We start from the raw sequence: 17,280 nt of genomic DNA, 5'->3' as shown, positions 1-17,280 counted from the left end.
TATAACTGTCACTTTGGTCTCTCCTTTCTACCTTTAATATTTCTTGTAGAGCTGGTTTAGTGGTCATGAACTCCTTTAGTTTTTGTTTATCTAGGAAACTCTTTACCTCTCCTTCTATTCTGGATGGTAGCCTTGCTGGATAGAGTATTCTTGGCTGCAGATTTTTCCCATTCAACACCTTGTACATACCATGCCACTCCCGTCTGACTTAGAAAGTTTCTGCTGAAAAGTCCCCTCCCTTGTAAGTTACTGTCTTATTTTGTCTTGCTGCTTTTAGTTTGTTGTTGTTTTTTTTCTGTATCACTGTCTTTTACCAACTTAATTACAATATGTTTTGGTGTGGATCTGCTTTTGTTGATTTTGATGGGAATGGATCTGCTTTTGTTAATTTCGATGGGAGTTCTCTGTGCCTCCTGAATCTGGATATCTGTTTCCTTCTCCAGATTACAGAGTTTTTCAGCTATTATTTCTTCAAATAAATTTTCTGCCCCTTTTCTCTCTCTTCTTCTTCTGGGACTCCTACAATACAAATATTACATTTGATGAAGTCACTGAGTTCTGTAAGTCTATTCTAAATTTGCAATTTCTCTTTTCTCTTTTTTGTTCAGCTAGATTACTTTGCAATACTCTGTCTTCTAAATCATTAATTTGTTCCTCTCATTCCTCCATCCTGTTCATTCTGTCAAATGTGTTTCTCATTTTGTTTATTGAACCTTGTATTTTTGCTATGTTGTTCCTTATTTCTGTGTCAAGTGTCTCATTTATATCTTTCACTCTTTTCTCATGTCCATTGAGTATCCTTATGATCATTGCTTTGAATTCTTTATCAGCCATGTTACTTACATCTGTTTCACTTAGATCTCTTGCTATGTCACTGTTCTGTTCTTTCATTCTTTCATTCAGGTTAAATTTCTCTGTTTCCTCATTTTGTCTGCCTGAAAGAAGAAAGTAAAAAAAAAAAAAAAAAAAGGTTTTAGTGTCATAAGAGAGAGACAAGAATGTATTGTATCCTGTGTATCCCAGAAAGAATAGGCTGCTATAAAGAAAAATATGCTTTGAAGGTTAAAAAGAGAGAGAGAAAGTTCTTAAAAATGAAATGTAGGCATTGAGAGGTAATATCTAAAAAATGTCTGGCTATTCAATTTATAGCTAAAGCCTCATTTTTTATATGCAAGCAGTAGCAATGGTAGGCTTGAAAATGGTGCACTACTCTTCATGGGAACTTAAGCAATTGAGATGGAAACTATGGATAACTGTGTCTGTTAAAGTAATTGCATCAATGCCAAATTTTCCAATAAAGTTTCCACTTGAAAATTCCAATGAAAATTTCATTTAAGTTTCTATTTGAAATCAACAAAAGTGAAAAAATCAACTTGGAAAAAAAATAAATTCTATAAAATGCATCCATTCTATAAGTATTTCATTCCCTAACATCTACATGCAACATGGGTCTACATGCAACAGAAAACAATAAATAATAGTAGTGTCACTCTTTCTCAAATCTTGGGATACCTGTATGAATTAAACTTACATTAGATAACATTCACAAATAAAATATATTTGTCATACTCTGATCTTTCTTCCCTTTACTTGAGGAGTTCAATAGGGAGACAAAATACGAAAGTTGACATTTTAAAATGGAAAAATCGTTTCAGATCACTTATAAATAGGTTGAATTTTTTTAATAAAATAAAGTGTGCTAAATGATAACAGTATTTTATATATTCATTAATTCAAAAATTCTAAATCAACATTTTCTAAACAAGGGGCTACTACTTTGTGGGATAAACATAGGTTATATGATGAAAAACATTTGATATCGATCAAGCCATAGAATACTTTATACTTTTGTAGTAAAGAACAATATCCTTCTGTAAATGGCTCATTTATTCAGGTTTTTTTTTGTTGTTGGTTTTTTGGGGGTTTTGGGTTTTTTGTTTTTTTTTTTTTGGTATTAAGAAAGACCTGGAAAGATATGGTCCCTCTGACATAAATTGACATCAGCAAGTCATTTAGATGTGTTATTTACCATTCTAAACTTCAAAAAAATCTACATGTTTGTTATGTTTCATTAACTACCCTTTACTGTCTTAACAAATAATATGTAATTCCATGACATTTTTTATATTACTAATTTTTGGTTTATTCAGGATCTTGTCCTATTAGCTATATTCTATAAAGTACATATTCTGTATTCTACTAATATCAGATCATTGTTTTTAACCTTATTATACACCAAATGTGATGTAAACCACTGGTTGTATTTATGACGCATTGTAATGTATTCTGCAAATCTGGGCTGATTTTTTAAATTTTTAATTATTTAAAATTTTAATTTTAATTTTTTCCTGAATTTCATTTAATTTTTAAAAATTTTTTCCTTATTCTCCTCAACTACTTCTCACCCATTTTTTATCCCTGTACATGACCTGTAACCTTATTATATTTCCCACCTTGTCCCCATTCTCTTCTTCATTTGAAACTTTTAAGTACCTTCACTAAAATTTAGCTTTCTCCAGATGACACTTTGTGCCTTATAAACCATCCCCCCCAATCTCAATTTGTGGGAAGAGCAATCAGACTACTTTATGTTTCCCAATACTACTTACTGATGTTATACCATCATCATCTCTGAAATCCATGCCATCTGATTAGGTCATCATTGGCTATAATAATAACTCGCACTTTCCTAGATGAATCAGCACTTTCTTCTGCCCTGATCTGCTGTTGTATAGATCTTTTTCAAAGCCCATATTGATAATCCATCCAATGAGACTCAATTCAGTGGCTTCCTAGAGCTCTAAAATCCTATCTTTCTATTTTAGCCACCCAAAAGCAAGGCCACACCTTGGGTCAACTCTTTAAAATGAAGCAATTCTTTCTAACTAGTGTCTTCTATCTCTTTTCCCTTATACATCTTAAAATCATCCTTTTATCTGTTTCTCAACCTTATCCCAACTTTTAATCACTTTACTACTTCTGTTTTTCCTACTCCATTAGCCACCTTGTGATCTCTTTTGCACTTAGAACCTACGATCAATCTAGTATTCCCCTTACTTCTTGCTGTGCCAACATAGTTCACTCACCCACTTTTTCTTTCTCTCTAATAGTTTTGCATATTACAGTTTTTTTTTCAACGTTTTTATTTATTTTTGGGACAGAGAGAGACAGAGCATGAACGGGGGAGGGGCAGAGAGAGAGGGAGACACAGAATCGGAAACAGGCTCCAGGCTCTGAGCCGTCAGCCCAGAGCCTGACGCGGGGCTCGAACTCACGGACCGCGAGATCGTGACCTGGCTGAAGTCGGACGCTTAAACGACTGCGCCACCCAGGCGCCCCGCATATTACAGTTTTAAATTATTACATGAAAAATGCATCCTAGTTATTTAAACTGTTTGTAATGGCATCCATTTTCTTGTATTAGATTTTTTCGATTTTAAAATTAGGAAATCTTGCAATCTGTATCCACTGACAACTGCTTGACTTTACCTGGACCTCTCTGCTTCTCAATATATTCCTTTATAACCCTTCTATTCATGTGTTCCAAATGTTTTCCATATTACCAGTGCTTAAATCTAACATCCCTTCCCAGGATATGACCTTGCCTCCTACTTTACTAGAAAAAAATAGAATCCATCTGCCCAATTCTCTCAGCCATCTTCTCTACATCAAAATGTTTGTATCTATGCACAGCTACATCCAAATTTCTTATTTTAACAGCTGGTTTATAGATTATTTTAAATTTTCTGTGCAGACCTCCAGGTTTTTCTTCAACTATTTTTTTCTAACCTCTTGACTCAAAAGTATGTATTTTCCTTTTCAAGCTTCTTCTAGAGCCTTCTTTAATGATTGAACTCTCCCTTCCTCTCTCCTGCTCCCCATTTATCATTTCACCCTCTCTACTCTGTTTCTGACCAGATTATTACATTAGAAACAATGAAAGGTCTGAAATTTTACCTTACTTGCAAGCTAACAGATTAATTTCCCACAGTTGTATATACATATACTAACAGAAAACACAAGACCCATGGGGTCATTACTCATTGAAAAAACAACCAAAGCAATGTCTTGCATCAGGTCCCTAGCCCCAGTTTCCATAAGGTTAACGGAGTGAGGGCCAGATGTTACCTATGCCTGCAGCAGGGCGTGTTACAGGGGAAGAACCCTGAAATAAGGAAGGGAGACAGACAGTCAGACCTTATCTTTACTCCGGAATGTAAGCCAGGAAGGATAGGGAGACTTCACTACCCCCTGAATGTCCCCACAGAGGGCGATGTTCTCTATCTTTATTCTATTATTTGGGAAACAAATCTTCCCTCTGGACTTAAGGTAGAGATAGTATCACTAGTATTCAAGGATGTTTGCTATGCAAAGCCCTTTGTACAGAAGACCTAGACCATGCATAAATATGCAGTATTCATTTAAAAAAATGTCTCAACACAGATTTTCCCAGATTTCTCTTATCTTCAAATATATCTCATAGAGTCTATACTCGCTATCTTTGTTGTCGTACCCTCTATTAACTCCATGTATATTTGTTCTATTATTCCACTGAAAACTATTCTTTTCAAGGTACCAATGACATACTGGTAACCCAACCATATGATCTTATCTTAGTCATTCTTGACTTTCTGCAGAATTTAACAAGGGCTTATACTTGCTTCCTGTTACCTCTAAACTACTCTACTGTTTTCTATGACTAGTTTGATTCTTAGATCTGTCTCCTTTGCCCATCTGTCTTTTCTTCCCTCTTTGTTTTCATTCTATTAAATGTGAACATATCACAGGTTGTCTTCCCATTCTACACTGCTCTCAAATATCTTCTAGTCTTAGTTTCAGTTGTTACCTCTGTAGGTGGCTGTAATTTCCTTCCTATATTCCAAAACTCATCTGTCTTCTCAATATCTCTTCCTGTAATAAATTTTAAAACTAAGAATCAATTCCACAACCCCACTTTTTAAAAATTGTTGTCAGTGGGGCCCTCATTCTATCAGTTCTTTATTATTTTTTTAAGAACAAATTTATTTCTACACACAACAATCTTACATGCATTTCCAAAGAATTATGGTGAGTGAAAAAAATCCAATTCCAAAAGGTTACATAGTGTATAATTTTGTTCATACAACATTCTTTTCTTTTTTCTCCAGTATAATTAATGTACAGTGTTACATTGGTTTCAGGTGTACAGTATAGTGATTAAACAATCTGTACATTACTCAGTGCTCTTTATGATAAGTGTACTTTTAATTCTCTTTATATATTTCACTCATCCCCCCCAGTCACCTTCCCTTTGACAACCACCAATTTGTTCTCTGTATTTTCTCTAAGAGTCTTTTTTTGTTTGTCTCTTTTTTCTTTGTTCATTTGTTTTGTTTCTTAAATTCCACATACGAGTGAAATCATATGGTATTTGTCTTTCTCTGACTAACTTTTTTCACTTATTTCCATCTAGATCCATCCCTGTTGTTGCAAATGGCACGATTTCATTGTTTTCTATGGCTGAGTAATGTTCTATTGTATATATGTACCATATCTTCTTTATCCATTCATCTATCAATGAACACCTGGGCTGCTTCCATGTCTTGGCTATGCATGTATACATGCATGCATGTATCTTTTTGTATGAGTGTTTTCATATTCTTTGGGCAAATACTGAGTACTAAAATTACTGGATCATATGGCAATTCTACTTTTAATTTTTGGAGGAAACTCCATACTGTTTTCCCCAGTGGTTGCATCAGTTTGCATTTCCACCAACAGTGCACAAAGGTTTTCTTTTTTTCCACATCCTCGCCAACACTTTTTTCTTTTTTTCTTTCTTTCTTTTTTTATTTTAGCCATTCTGACTGGTATGAGGTAGTATCTCATTGTGGTTTTGATTTGCATTTCTCTGATGATTAGTGCTGTTGAACATCTTTTCATGTATATGTTAGCCATCTGTATGTCTTTGGAGAAATGTCTGTTCATGTCTTCTGCCCATCTTTTAATTAGATTATTTTGGGTTTTTGTTTTGTTGTCGTTGTTGTTTTGTTTTTTGGGTTTTTTTGGTGTTGAGTTGCATAAGCTCTTCACATATTTTGGATATTAACCCCTTATCAGATATTTCATTTGCAAATATCTTTTTCCATCCAGTAGGTTGTCTTTTTTGTTTTGTTGATGGTTTCCTTGGCTGTGCAGAAACTTTTTATTTTGATGTGGTCCCAATAGTTTATTTTTGCTTTTATTTCCCTTACCTGAGGAGAAATATCTAGAAAAATGTTGCTATCACCAGTATCAGAGAAATTACTGCCTGTGCTCTCTTCTAGGATTTTTATGTTTTTAGTTCTCACATTCAGGTCTTTAGATTCATAACCTGAGAATGTGGTTGAGTAGACTCACTCAAGTTCAACAGTATTTTAACTAGAGTTCTTTACACCATTGTAATCCATTTTCTACACTTCACCTAAGAAATCACTGAAACATAAATTCATATTATAGAGCTTGTGGGGGTTAAAGACAATTCTTTAGAATTTTTACACAAGGCCCCCATGATTGCCCCTCCAATTTCAATTTGTGCTGCATTTCACTTACCCACATCATAACAACATGCCAAAATACTTGCTTTCACTTAAATTCACTATTCATTCATTCCAACATTTTCTGAAAACCTACTATGAACCAAGCATTATGCTAGGCACTGAGGCTATAAATATGAGTAAATTATGTTCTCTCTTAAGAGGGAAATAAAAATGTAAATAAATGCCATAAAGTATGATTAGTAAGACAAGGATACAAACTAGTGTCTCTCTTCCTAAGGCACTTAAGGTGACAATATAAAAGATGACTCTCAAGTAAAATCTTGGAGGATGAGATGGAATTTGTTATATACCAAGAAAACTTATTTCAGGTAAAGTAAAAAGACATATGAATGCACAGAGATGTGAAACTGAATCCCTTATTTTAAGAGCTGTAAATAATCCATAATGACCAGACCATAAGATTGAAGATGGGATAAAAGGATGCAGTGTTGAGAAGGTGGGGTGAGATGATGAAAGACCTGTTATGTCAGAGGAGTGTGGGCTTTGTCCTGGAATAGTATGATCAGATTTACTTTTTAAGAGGGAATTGTCCCATTATAGTAATAATTTATTCAGGCAATAGGTGCCAAAACTACTGGATGAAAGTTTGAAGAACAAAAGATATTTACATAGTCTGTAAATATCTCTCTACATTGTACTCATTACAATGATAAAAATGGTAACTTAGTGGAGAACCCTGGTGGTGTCTACCAGGTGGAGAACCCTGGTAGATACCACCTTAACCAATTGCTCAAAGTGAGCGTCATTGTAATGGGACAAATCAACATCTTGAGCCTCCTCTTATAATTCACTGAGAAGAAAACAGCACCATCACTTCTGTGGTATTCTTACCAAAATGCATTTCCTGAATCTAATTATGAAGAAACAGATAAACCCAAACTGAGAAGCATACTGTAAAATCACTGAAAAGACAATAGGAAAAATAGGAAATTAAAGGAGTTTAAATGCACAGATTAATGTATAATCCTGGAATTTTTTTCCATAAGTGGCATTATTGAAACAAATGGCAAAATCTGAATAAGGCCTGAAGATTAGATAATAGTATTATATAAATATTCAATTGTATGATTTTTGTAATTATATTGTAGTTACGTAAGAGAATTTTATTTTTTAGGGAAGTATACATTGAAGTGCACATTTAGGGTTAAAGGGGCATCACATATACAATTTACTGTCAAGTGATTTTTTTAAATCATATTAAAACATGTTCATATAGGGGCGCCTGGGTGGCTCAGTCATTTAAGCATCCGACTTCGGCTCAGGTCATGGTCTCATGGTTCATGAGTTCGAGCTCTGCATCAGGCTCTAGGCTGACAGCTCAGACCCTGGTGCCTCCTTCAGATTCCATGTCTCTCTCTCTCTCTGTGTGTCCCTCCCCTGCTCAGGCTCAGACTCTCTCTCTCTCAAAAATAAACATTAAAAAAAAATTTAAAAACATGTTCATATATAGAACATACTATTTATAGCAGCATTATTCACAATATGCAAAAGGTGGAAGCTACTCAAGTGTTCATTGATGGATGAATGGATGAACAAAATGTGGTATATACATACAAGAGAATCTTATTCAACCTTAAAGGAAAAGGAAATTGTGACACACTTTACAACATGAGTAAACCTTGAAGACATTATGCTAAAGTGATATAAGCCAATCACAAAACAACAAATGTTGTATTATTCCCCTTATATGAGGTTCCTAGAGCAGTCAAATTTGCAGAGACAGAAAATAGAATGGTGGTTGCCAGGTACTGGAGGAGGGAAAATGAGGAGTTGTTTTTTAATGAATACAAAATTTTAGTTTGGGAGGATGAAAAAGTTCTGGAGATGGATGATGGCAATGGTTTGCACAGCAATGTGAATGTACTTAATGCAGTTGAACTGTACACTTAAAAATCAAATGGTGATGGGAATGCAAGCTGGTGCAGCCACTCTGGAAAACAGTATGGAGGTTCCTCAAAAAACTAAATACAACCCAGCAATTGCACTACTAGGCATTTATCCATGGGATACAGGTGTGCTATTTCGAAGGGACACATGCACCCCCATGTTTATAGCAGCACTATCAACAATAGCCAAAGTATGGAAAGAGCCTAAATGGATGAATGGATAAAGAAGATGTGGTATATATAGACAATGGGGTATTACTCGGCAATCAAAAAGAATGAAATCTTGCCATTTGCAACTACGTGGATGGACCTGGAGGGTATTATGCTAAGTGAAATTAGTCAGAGAAAGACGACTATCATATGACTTCACTCATATGAGGACTTTAAGAGACAAAACAGATGAACCAAGGGAAGGGAAACAAAAATAATATAAAAACAGGGAGGGGGACAAAACAGAAAAGACTCATAAATATGGAGAACAAACTGAGGGTCACTGGAGGGGTTGTGGGAGGGGGGATGGGCTAAATGGGTAAAGGGCACTAAGGAATCTACTCCTGAAATCATTGTTGCACTATATGCTAACTAATTTGGATGTAAATTTTAAAAAATAAAAAAATAAAAAATCAAATGATGAGTTTTGTGTTATATATATATATTTGTAAAAATAATTAAAATTATATGTAGACAGCTGAGAAGAAAAGGAAATGCAGTAAAATGAACACTTATCTTCTAAAGATAAGAGTAAAGAATAGAAGCAGAGAGACCAATTAAAAAGCTGTTGTAATATTTACCTCAGTAGTGGAGACAGAGAAAATGGGTACATCTGAGAATGATTTAAGTGGTATGATTTGGACTCCTGTATCACATCTACCTTCTGCTTAACAAAAATACAATGGATATGAGTAGATGCATAGGCTGCTATCTTTAAGCATTTGCCTGACACTCATTTGCCCTTCATAACTTGGCTCTGGCTCAACTTCCTTTGAGAAGTCCTCCCTGACTCTATGCAGTCTTTCCCCTTTCTCCTCACCTCTTACCTCTTCTTGGACTGAATTAGTCTTTCTCCCTTCCTAGATGTTGTGATAGCATCTTTTGCATGGACATCACAATATGTTAAAATAAATGGTTTATCTATTTCTTCAATACACTGAGCTCCTTGAGAGCAGAAACAGTTACTATATTTATGAACCACAGCACCTTTCAAAATGTGTGCTCAATAAATGCTTGAATGAATGTAATAAGTTATTGAGTACATATACTGTTTTTGTTTATAATGCTTTATGCTTGCCTCTTTCCTTCCATGCCCCCAAAGTTCATACCCTATTTCAATAGTCTTATAACTAGTCTTTCTACTTCAAGTACATAATTTCTCTAAAGTAGTCTGTGCATTGATGCCATATTAATGAAATGTCATATTTTGCAGCATCTACCTAAAAAAACTTCAGTATCTTCCCATTATCTAAATAAAGTTCAAATTCATCAGTGAGAAATTAAGACCTTCTGCACTATGCTCTCAGAATTTACCATGTTCATTTCAAATTCTACTTACCTACCTACTTAATTTTATTCAACAAGTATTTGAGAACCTGCCCTTTGCAAGGCTTTGTGAAAGAAGGAAGTTTACTAAGTATGATATATGCTCATTCTCTTTGTGTTCATTTTTTGGTCCCTTGTTTCCTTTTGCTACTTCATTTCATCTTAGGGGAAAAAAATCTTTGGAAAATATTCAGTCATATTCATTTTTAAGTAAGTAGTTCCATTTTAAGACAAAATGTGAGTAATATAATGAAGTTTAGAAAAGGTGGCAAGCTATCCAGCACAATGTCTGGCTCACAATAAAAGTTCAATAAATGTTTAAACTGAGTTCCTTCTGTTTAAAATTTTAAAGATAGAAATTTAAATTTGGGACAAAGAAAATTATTACTGTTTTAAGTCTTTGGAAACCTGCTTGTTTTTGCTTCATGGTAGTTCAAATGTTAACATTTGAGTTTATTTAACTATTATTTTTTGTAACATATTATTATTTGTAGTTTATCACTTTGAAACACAAAGTCAAAACAAATTTAAGAATACTGTATTACACATTTTCAAAAACCTTTCTATACTCTTTTTATAGGTTATATGTAAAGTCAGATGTGCCACTGAACTTGACAAACACAAGTAAGTTTCGTGAGTAGCAAGATCTAATTTTTTTCACAATAGACTTCTCAAAGTAGAAGGTCATGGTAGTTGAGGGTGCTGTAGCAGTTTTATAGGAAGTCCAGTGGTTAGATTAGCACATCAGAAGTGAATTGTGGATTCTACAGTTCTCCCCTCAGCCATATTGCTGCCTAACACCTGTTTTTGCTGTTCTGCTACTGTCATGCTTTAGATGTCAGATATAGTTTCATAGGGCCTACACATATTAAAGTTAGATTATACTTTTTGGGGCAAGCGTGTGTAGTATAGTTCCATGAAATAAGGAATGTTTTGGTATTGATTAATGTCAAAAATGAGAGTGCTAAACTGGGGAGTTAGGAGATGTGGGTTTCAGACCAATTCTCCCGCTAATTCATTGGCTATTCAACTCATTTAACCTCTATATTTTGGCTTTCTAAACTATTACAATCCTCTGGACATAGGGACAATTTCAAGGTCCATTTTGGGTTTCAAGTTAATATTATTTTTATTATTTAATCTGAGATAATATTAAGATCTAAACTTCTCAAACTAAAATTTTTGTACTTTGTACACTTAACAAAGGATTGCTTGTGACAGATTACACATTACCTTCAATTAACCTCTTTTAAACTATTTCCAAAGGCAGACAACATTTTATGATTCCCAGTGTTGAAAATGATCCAAAATAAAAGATATTAGGATGCTGAATAAATTTCTGGCTCATCTTAATTTGGGTTATAAATGTATTTGAACTGGGATTACTTTCATATAGAGAGCTGTCACAGCTACTTAATACAGGTAGCCATACCTTACATGAAGAGTTTTTATGTGGTGGTCTAATTTTTCTTTACGAGATATAGGTGAGCGTTTCTTTTTCTTTTTTTAATGTTTATTTTTGAGAGAGAGAGAGAGAGAGAGAGAGAGAGAGAGCACAAGCAGGGGAAGGGCAGAGAGAGAGGGAGACAGAATCTGAAGCAGGCTCCAGGCTCTGAGCCATCAGCACAGAGCCTGACGCGGCGCTCAAACTCATGAATGGCAAGATTATGACCTGAGCTGAAGTCAGATGCCTAACCCACTGAGCCCAGGCACCCCAAGGATACTAGTTGAGCATTTCATTCTCAGAGTTCCTCTGTATGCATAGTAAATATGCAACTTTATAAGAAGCCAAGGTATTGAAATGCCACATATACTGTCCCTATGTTCTTATTTAGCCATGTTTGAAAATGATGTTTGCTATGGATAATCAGAAGCTCATAAGAATTGAACATTATTTAAAGCACATTTCCCTCAACCTCTTAAAATTAATATTAGTGATCAATTTACATTTAGATAGAGTGTATTAACTTTCCAGGCAAATTATAAAAACCTGGTAATTCCTAGAATGAAAAGGTCAATGATAATATGGTTAGTAGTTATAAAAATGAAAAAGGCAGGATTCCTTGAATTAGTGTTAAAATAATCTTATATTATTCTTCCTGGTAGAGGCAACTGAATTCAAGTCCATGTGACGTTATTTTTAAGTTAATGTTTTAAAATCTAATGCCATTTTTAAAAGGTTTAGATACTAATTTTATAATAGCAAAGATATCTCAAGTAACTCTGAGTGATTATTTAATTTGTATTTAATTAAATCATAAAGATTTTATACTGAAGGAGTTATTGTACCTAAAATAACACAACTAATTCAGAATTAAATCTAATCTCTCATTAGTATATAGATATCTAATAAATTTATTTTTTCCTTTCAGAATTCTGTTGCATTTGGGCTTCATATTGGCAAGCCTTCTTTTTTTAGTGGTGAACTTGACTTGTGCAGTGCTAGTCCATGGAGATGTCCCAGAAAATCAATTGAAGTGGACGGTGTTTGTTCGAGCATTAATTAATGATAGCCTGTTTATTCTTTGTGCCATCTCTTTAGTTAGTTACATATGCAAAATTACAAAAATGTCATCAGCAAATGTCTACCTCGAATCAAAGGTAAGTATGTTTCTTAAATTTATGCTTGAAAATATAACTTCAAATCCTCATCCTATGAAGCATGTTTTAATGGAAAGCCTATGTTTTTTTTAAAGAGTATTCTGAATGTAAGGTACATTTTTGAGCTTGAAAGAATGGTCACAAGATATTAAAGTGCATTCATAACTTGGCCCTTACTAAATAACAATTTTTTAAAAAGTTTACATTGAACATACTATATTTTCTGTGACTTATACCCTCTACATTGTAGGATAAACGAAATAGACCAGAATTTACATGAATGTATGACAAATGGTCTAATATATAAAGCCACATTAACAATTTAAGATTTCATCAGTAAGGGTGGCAGTATTGCCATTAAACAGTTTACCAGATTATGTCTGCATACATTTGAGTTAGCAATGTTAAGATGCTATACTTCTAAACTGGTGTTTATTTGTGTATAAAGATTTAGAAAATGTTACTTCACCCCATAATGTGAAGACCCTATGATTTTGAAACAGCTAATCATGTAATTAAATTTATAAATGCTTTGCTTCTGCCTTTCCTTATACTTTTTGTTTGGATCAGCAAACAGAAGCCAAATGCTAACCTATTAACAAAGAACTATAGAAGTTTCTACCACTAATCGACAGCGTGGTTGAGCAGTGAATCAGTCATCACAGTGTATATTTGATACTGGATGTGAGGGTATAGATGTGTGGATTTAGGGGTATGGTTTACACATACACACAGGCCTGTTTTAATTAGGCATCATTACCTGTTCACTGAAGATAAGCAAGATAGTGTCTTTAACAGAAGAGTTCTCTAAAATATACTTAGATTTCTATATTGTTGTTATCCATTATATAACCCTAGTAAGTTAAGGTGCTTTAATTCAATGTATCAACTTGTCCTTTAAATTTAGGTACAGACTTTAATTTTACTTTTTAAACATGTATCAGAATGCAGGATAAAAATAAAAATATATGCAAAGAGAGAGAGAGACTTTCAAAAGTATTAATCTTACCTAGGAAACTATTGTATCAATTAAAGGTTTAATTGTATAAAAGGTTAGCTCAGAAATTTTAATGTTTTAGCTCATTCTAGCTTCAGTTTAAGTGTTAAAAATAGTACTGTCACTGTTACAGTACATAATCTTTTGGTGTAGCAACAGCATCTTCACTTAATGTAATAACATCACCATAACATTCAGACCTGTGCTTGTCTAGTGATAAAGCATAAATAGATTTGGTTGAACTTACATGGCTTCTTTTCTGGATATTTAACAACTTTTAAAGTTTGGTTTTACTTGCCTTGAAATAAATGTTTCTGTGACTATAAGTAAAGTTGCCAATCTAAGAAGAAAAGCTCATCTGATAACTTCTCCAGAATTATTTCAAACATCCCCTAACTATGATATGAAAGGTATTCATTTTTTTATTATTATTTTAGAAGTTTTACATTTAACAGGCGCGTGGATTCAGAATTCTCTAAGAACATTACAGAGGGAAATGCTTAAATACATAACTTTAAAGGTAAACATAATAGATCTTTTGTATTACATTGTACTGTTACATAGTTCTTGGTCTTCCTAAGTTGATTATAAACTTATTTATTCAAAGAGTACAGCCTCTTGCTTTCACATTCTCCTTGTAAATCACTAGGCTCATTTTTATTTTTTGACTTCTGGACAGTAATAGCCGTTTCTTTTATTTAGTCCACAAATATCAGCTAAGCATCTGCCTCTTCCCCTTTTAAACTGACCCTGTTTCCTACTATCCCTAAGAACATTTCCTTAAAAGCTCAGACTTGCATCCTTTGTTTTTCTTTTTATTTTTCCTTCCTTCCTTCTTCTAAATATTCATTGATAATGATATCTTACATAATTTGTTTCCACAAAATCTTACCTACCTTATTTCTAAATGGCACACAATATTCTTTCCTGTCTCTATATCTTTAGGCTGTTTCATTTTCCAGGAATGTCTCTCCCCCACCCACTGCTCTATTACTGTTTGTCCTCATCTTACCAAACTTTGAAGGCATAACTCTAATGTTTCTCCTTTTTATGAACTTGATTTGATTCTTTCCCCTTCATCTCCAAAACAAAATTTAATTTTTTTAATGTTTATTTATTTTTGAGAGACAGAGAGAGACGGAGCATGAACTGGGGAGGGGCAGAGAGAGAGGGACACACAGAATCTGAAGCAGGCTCCAGGCTCTGAGCTGTTGGCACAGAGCCTGACGCCGGGCTCGAACCCGTGAGCCGTGAGATCATGACCTGAGCTGAAGTCAGATTGCTTAACCGACTGAGCCACCCAGGCACCCCTCCAAAATAAAATTTAGAAATAACTACCTGGATTCTCTTTTTTAAAAAAAAATTTAAATTCTTTTAGCAGCTAGAACAATGCTGTGTATTGGTTCTCTTTTTCAAAGTAGCAACTCTAACTGGGTTTTTAAATATTAGGTTATTGTCGATTTGAATAGTTTGTTTCTGCTCTTCCAATGTTTGACTTTCTTACGTAATTAAGGTTTTTACTTTGTTCCTTGTCTGTGTTCTTATATAGATATGAGATTTATTATTTTGTAAACTAATAAGATATTTAGAGCAACGTGTTTTCTCAAGTACTGCTTTGGCAGCTTTCCATAATCTTGTTATATTGTACGAACATTCTTATTTAACAAAAAAAAAGAAAATTTTCTATTTGAGTTTAAGCCATGTCTTCAACATTACATATTCATATATCAATGTGAATTAGATACTGTCTTTACATATAGGTCTTCCTTCAACTTACTTTGATGGAAAGTCTAAAATTCATACATCTATCTTATTCAGGTCCCCTAACTTCCTTAAGAAGTTATCAGTTTTACCCTCTGCTTGACTGTGTATACATTTCAGCCTAAACAACATATAATTTCTGTACTCCAGTTTCTTGAAATACAGTCTCAACTGTTAAATTTAAAAGCTTAATTGCCAAAAAAAAATGACCTGAAGGATTTCTTGTTTGTTCATCTCCATAGCTATTCTACATTTTATCCTCAACCCAGTCCAGATGTTTTGTACTCAGACTTCATTGTATCATGGATAGAATTGTCTGTTCTGACCTATACTTTGACCTATATCAAGAAATATGTAAGAAACATTTATCTTAAAAGTCACTATTGTATAATGTTGAGGATATTATCTATACAGCGTTCCCCAGAAAAGATATTTTTCTCCATTTCAGTCCCAGGTAAAACAGTATTGATTAAGTCCTTCTTTTCTCTGGCCACTATGCCATTCAGAGGCAAATATGTGGTTTACCACTATATCAATCATAGATGACCTTATGATATCCACTTTGGTTCTGGCTCTACCTCTAGTTTTATTTTACTTTCTTATTCCCCCACCACCACCAGACACACATTCTTATATATTTTTTATTTTGTTTGTGTCTCTGTAACTACTTCAAATTCTCTTTTGTAATGAGGGTGGTATAAATAAATAAATTAACATAAAAATGGCATTGGATATACTGTTGGATATGTTTGTATCTCTTTTTTCAGATATATCAATTTTTAATTAATTTGGAAAGGCCTTACTGAGAGACAACATATCATAGTGATTAAGAGCTAGAAACCTGATTGGGCACCTGGGTAGCTCCGTTGGTGGTACATCTGACTTTTGATTGTACCTCAGGTAACGATCCCAGGGCCCTGGGATCCAGCCCCACACGGAGCCTCATTTGGGTAGGTCTCCGCACTGAGGGTGGAGCCTGCTTAAGATTCTCTCCCTCTCCCTTTACCCCTCCCCTGCTCACACTCTTTCTCTCTCTTAAAAAGAGAGAGAGAGAGAGAGAGCTGGAAACCTGAGATCAAAGAGATAAGGCAATAAATCCCATCTCTTCTGTTACTGGCCATATGGCATTGGACAAGTAACAGTATCTCTAAGTTTCATTCAGCTGATCTGTAAAATGAAAATAATGATAGTGTTGATCTTATAGGTTGTTATGAAGATAAGAGTAGTACCTTCTAAGGTGGTTATAAGGATTAAATGAAATTTCATATAAAGTACTTAATATAATGCCTAGCACTTGGGAAGTGCTTGTGAATGTTAGCTATTATGATCCTAACATGTACTAAAGGATGGTAACGTAACTTCAAAAAGTTCTTGAATACCTGAAATAGTTGGCAAAATTTATCTGGAGAGGGGTGCTATACATGTAATCAGATTCTCAAAAGGAACATTGATCCAAAAAAAAGAATAAGAATCACTGAAAAACTGAGTTTCTCTTTTAAATATTTTAATTTTACTCGACTCCACTTTCTTTATGTACCATTTCGCATGGATTTCAATAAGGGTTGAAGTCTCTTAATAGGTGACATTTCATCTAATATTTAACTAACTTTTCTTTAAAATCTTTAGAACAAATATTATTGAAATTATGTAATGGCATTTTTAATCATAGGCATTTTTGTTCTGTGATCTACTGTAACTTTTATTACAATTTCAATTTTCTCTTATTTGCATGCTCATGATAGACAATGCTTTTAACTTTTTATCTATTGCTAACATTTCAAGTGTGTCTCATTAACTTGGACAAGATATAGAATTATTTTGATTGTTTTTTTACAAACCTTTTCTACGATAAACAAACAGTTTGTATTTATTGACATGATTGCATGTTACTATTGGTCTATTTCTCCCATTAAGTTTTTTT

General features: G+C 33.9%; 1 protein-coding gene across 1 annotated transcript in view; it reads left to right on the top strand.

The window, feature by feature from the left end:
- GPR137C (G protein-coupled receptor 137C) overlaps positions 1–17,280 on the top strand; it is a 63,335-nt gene that overhangs the window by 28,318 nt on the left and 17,737 nt on the right. The window contains exons 2-3 of the mRNA XM_047079888.1: positions 10,581–10,624; positions 12,373–12,601. Of these exons, the coding sequence (XP_046935844.1) occupies positions 10,581–10,624; positions 12,373–12,601 (273 nt within the window). The remainder of the gene's footprint in view (positions 1–10,580; positions 10,625–12,372; positions 12,602–17,280) is intronic.

Source organism: Lynx rufus, unplaced genomic scaffold, assembly GCF_022079265.1.
Source record: "Lynx rufus isolate CCGP_SWC_20201006 ecotype Redwood Valley unplaced genomic scaffold, mLynRuf1.p SCAF_17, whole genome shotgun sequence".
In the NCBI taxonomy this organism is placed as follows: domain Eukaryota; kingdom Metazoa; phylum Chordata; class Mammalia; order Carnivora; family Felidae; genus Lynx; species Lynx rufus.
The sequence above is the reverse complement of the archived record's forward strand: the minus strand, read 5'-3'. Positions and strand labels throughout refer to the sequence as shown.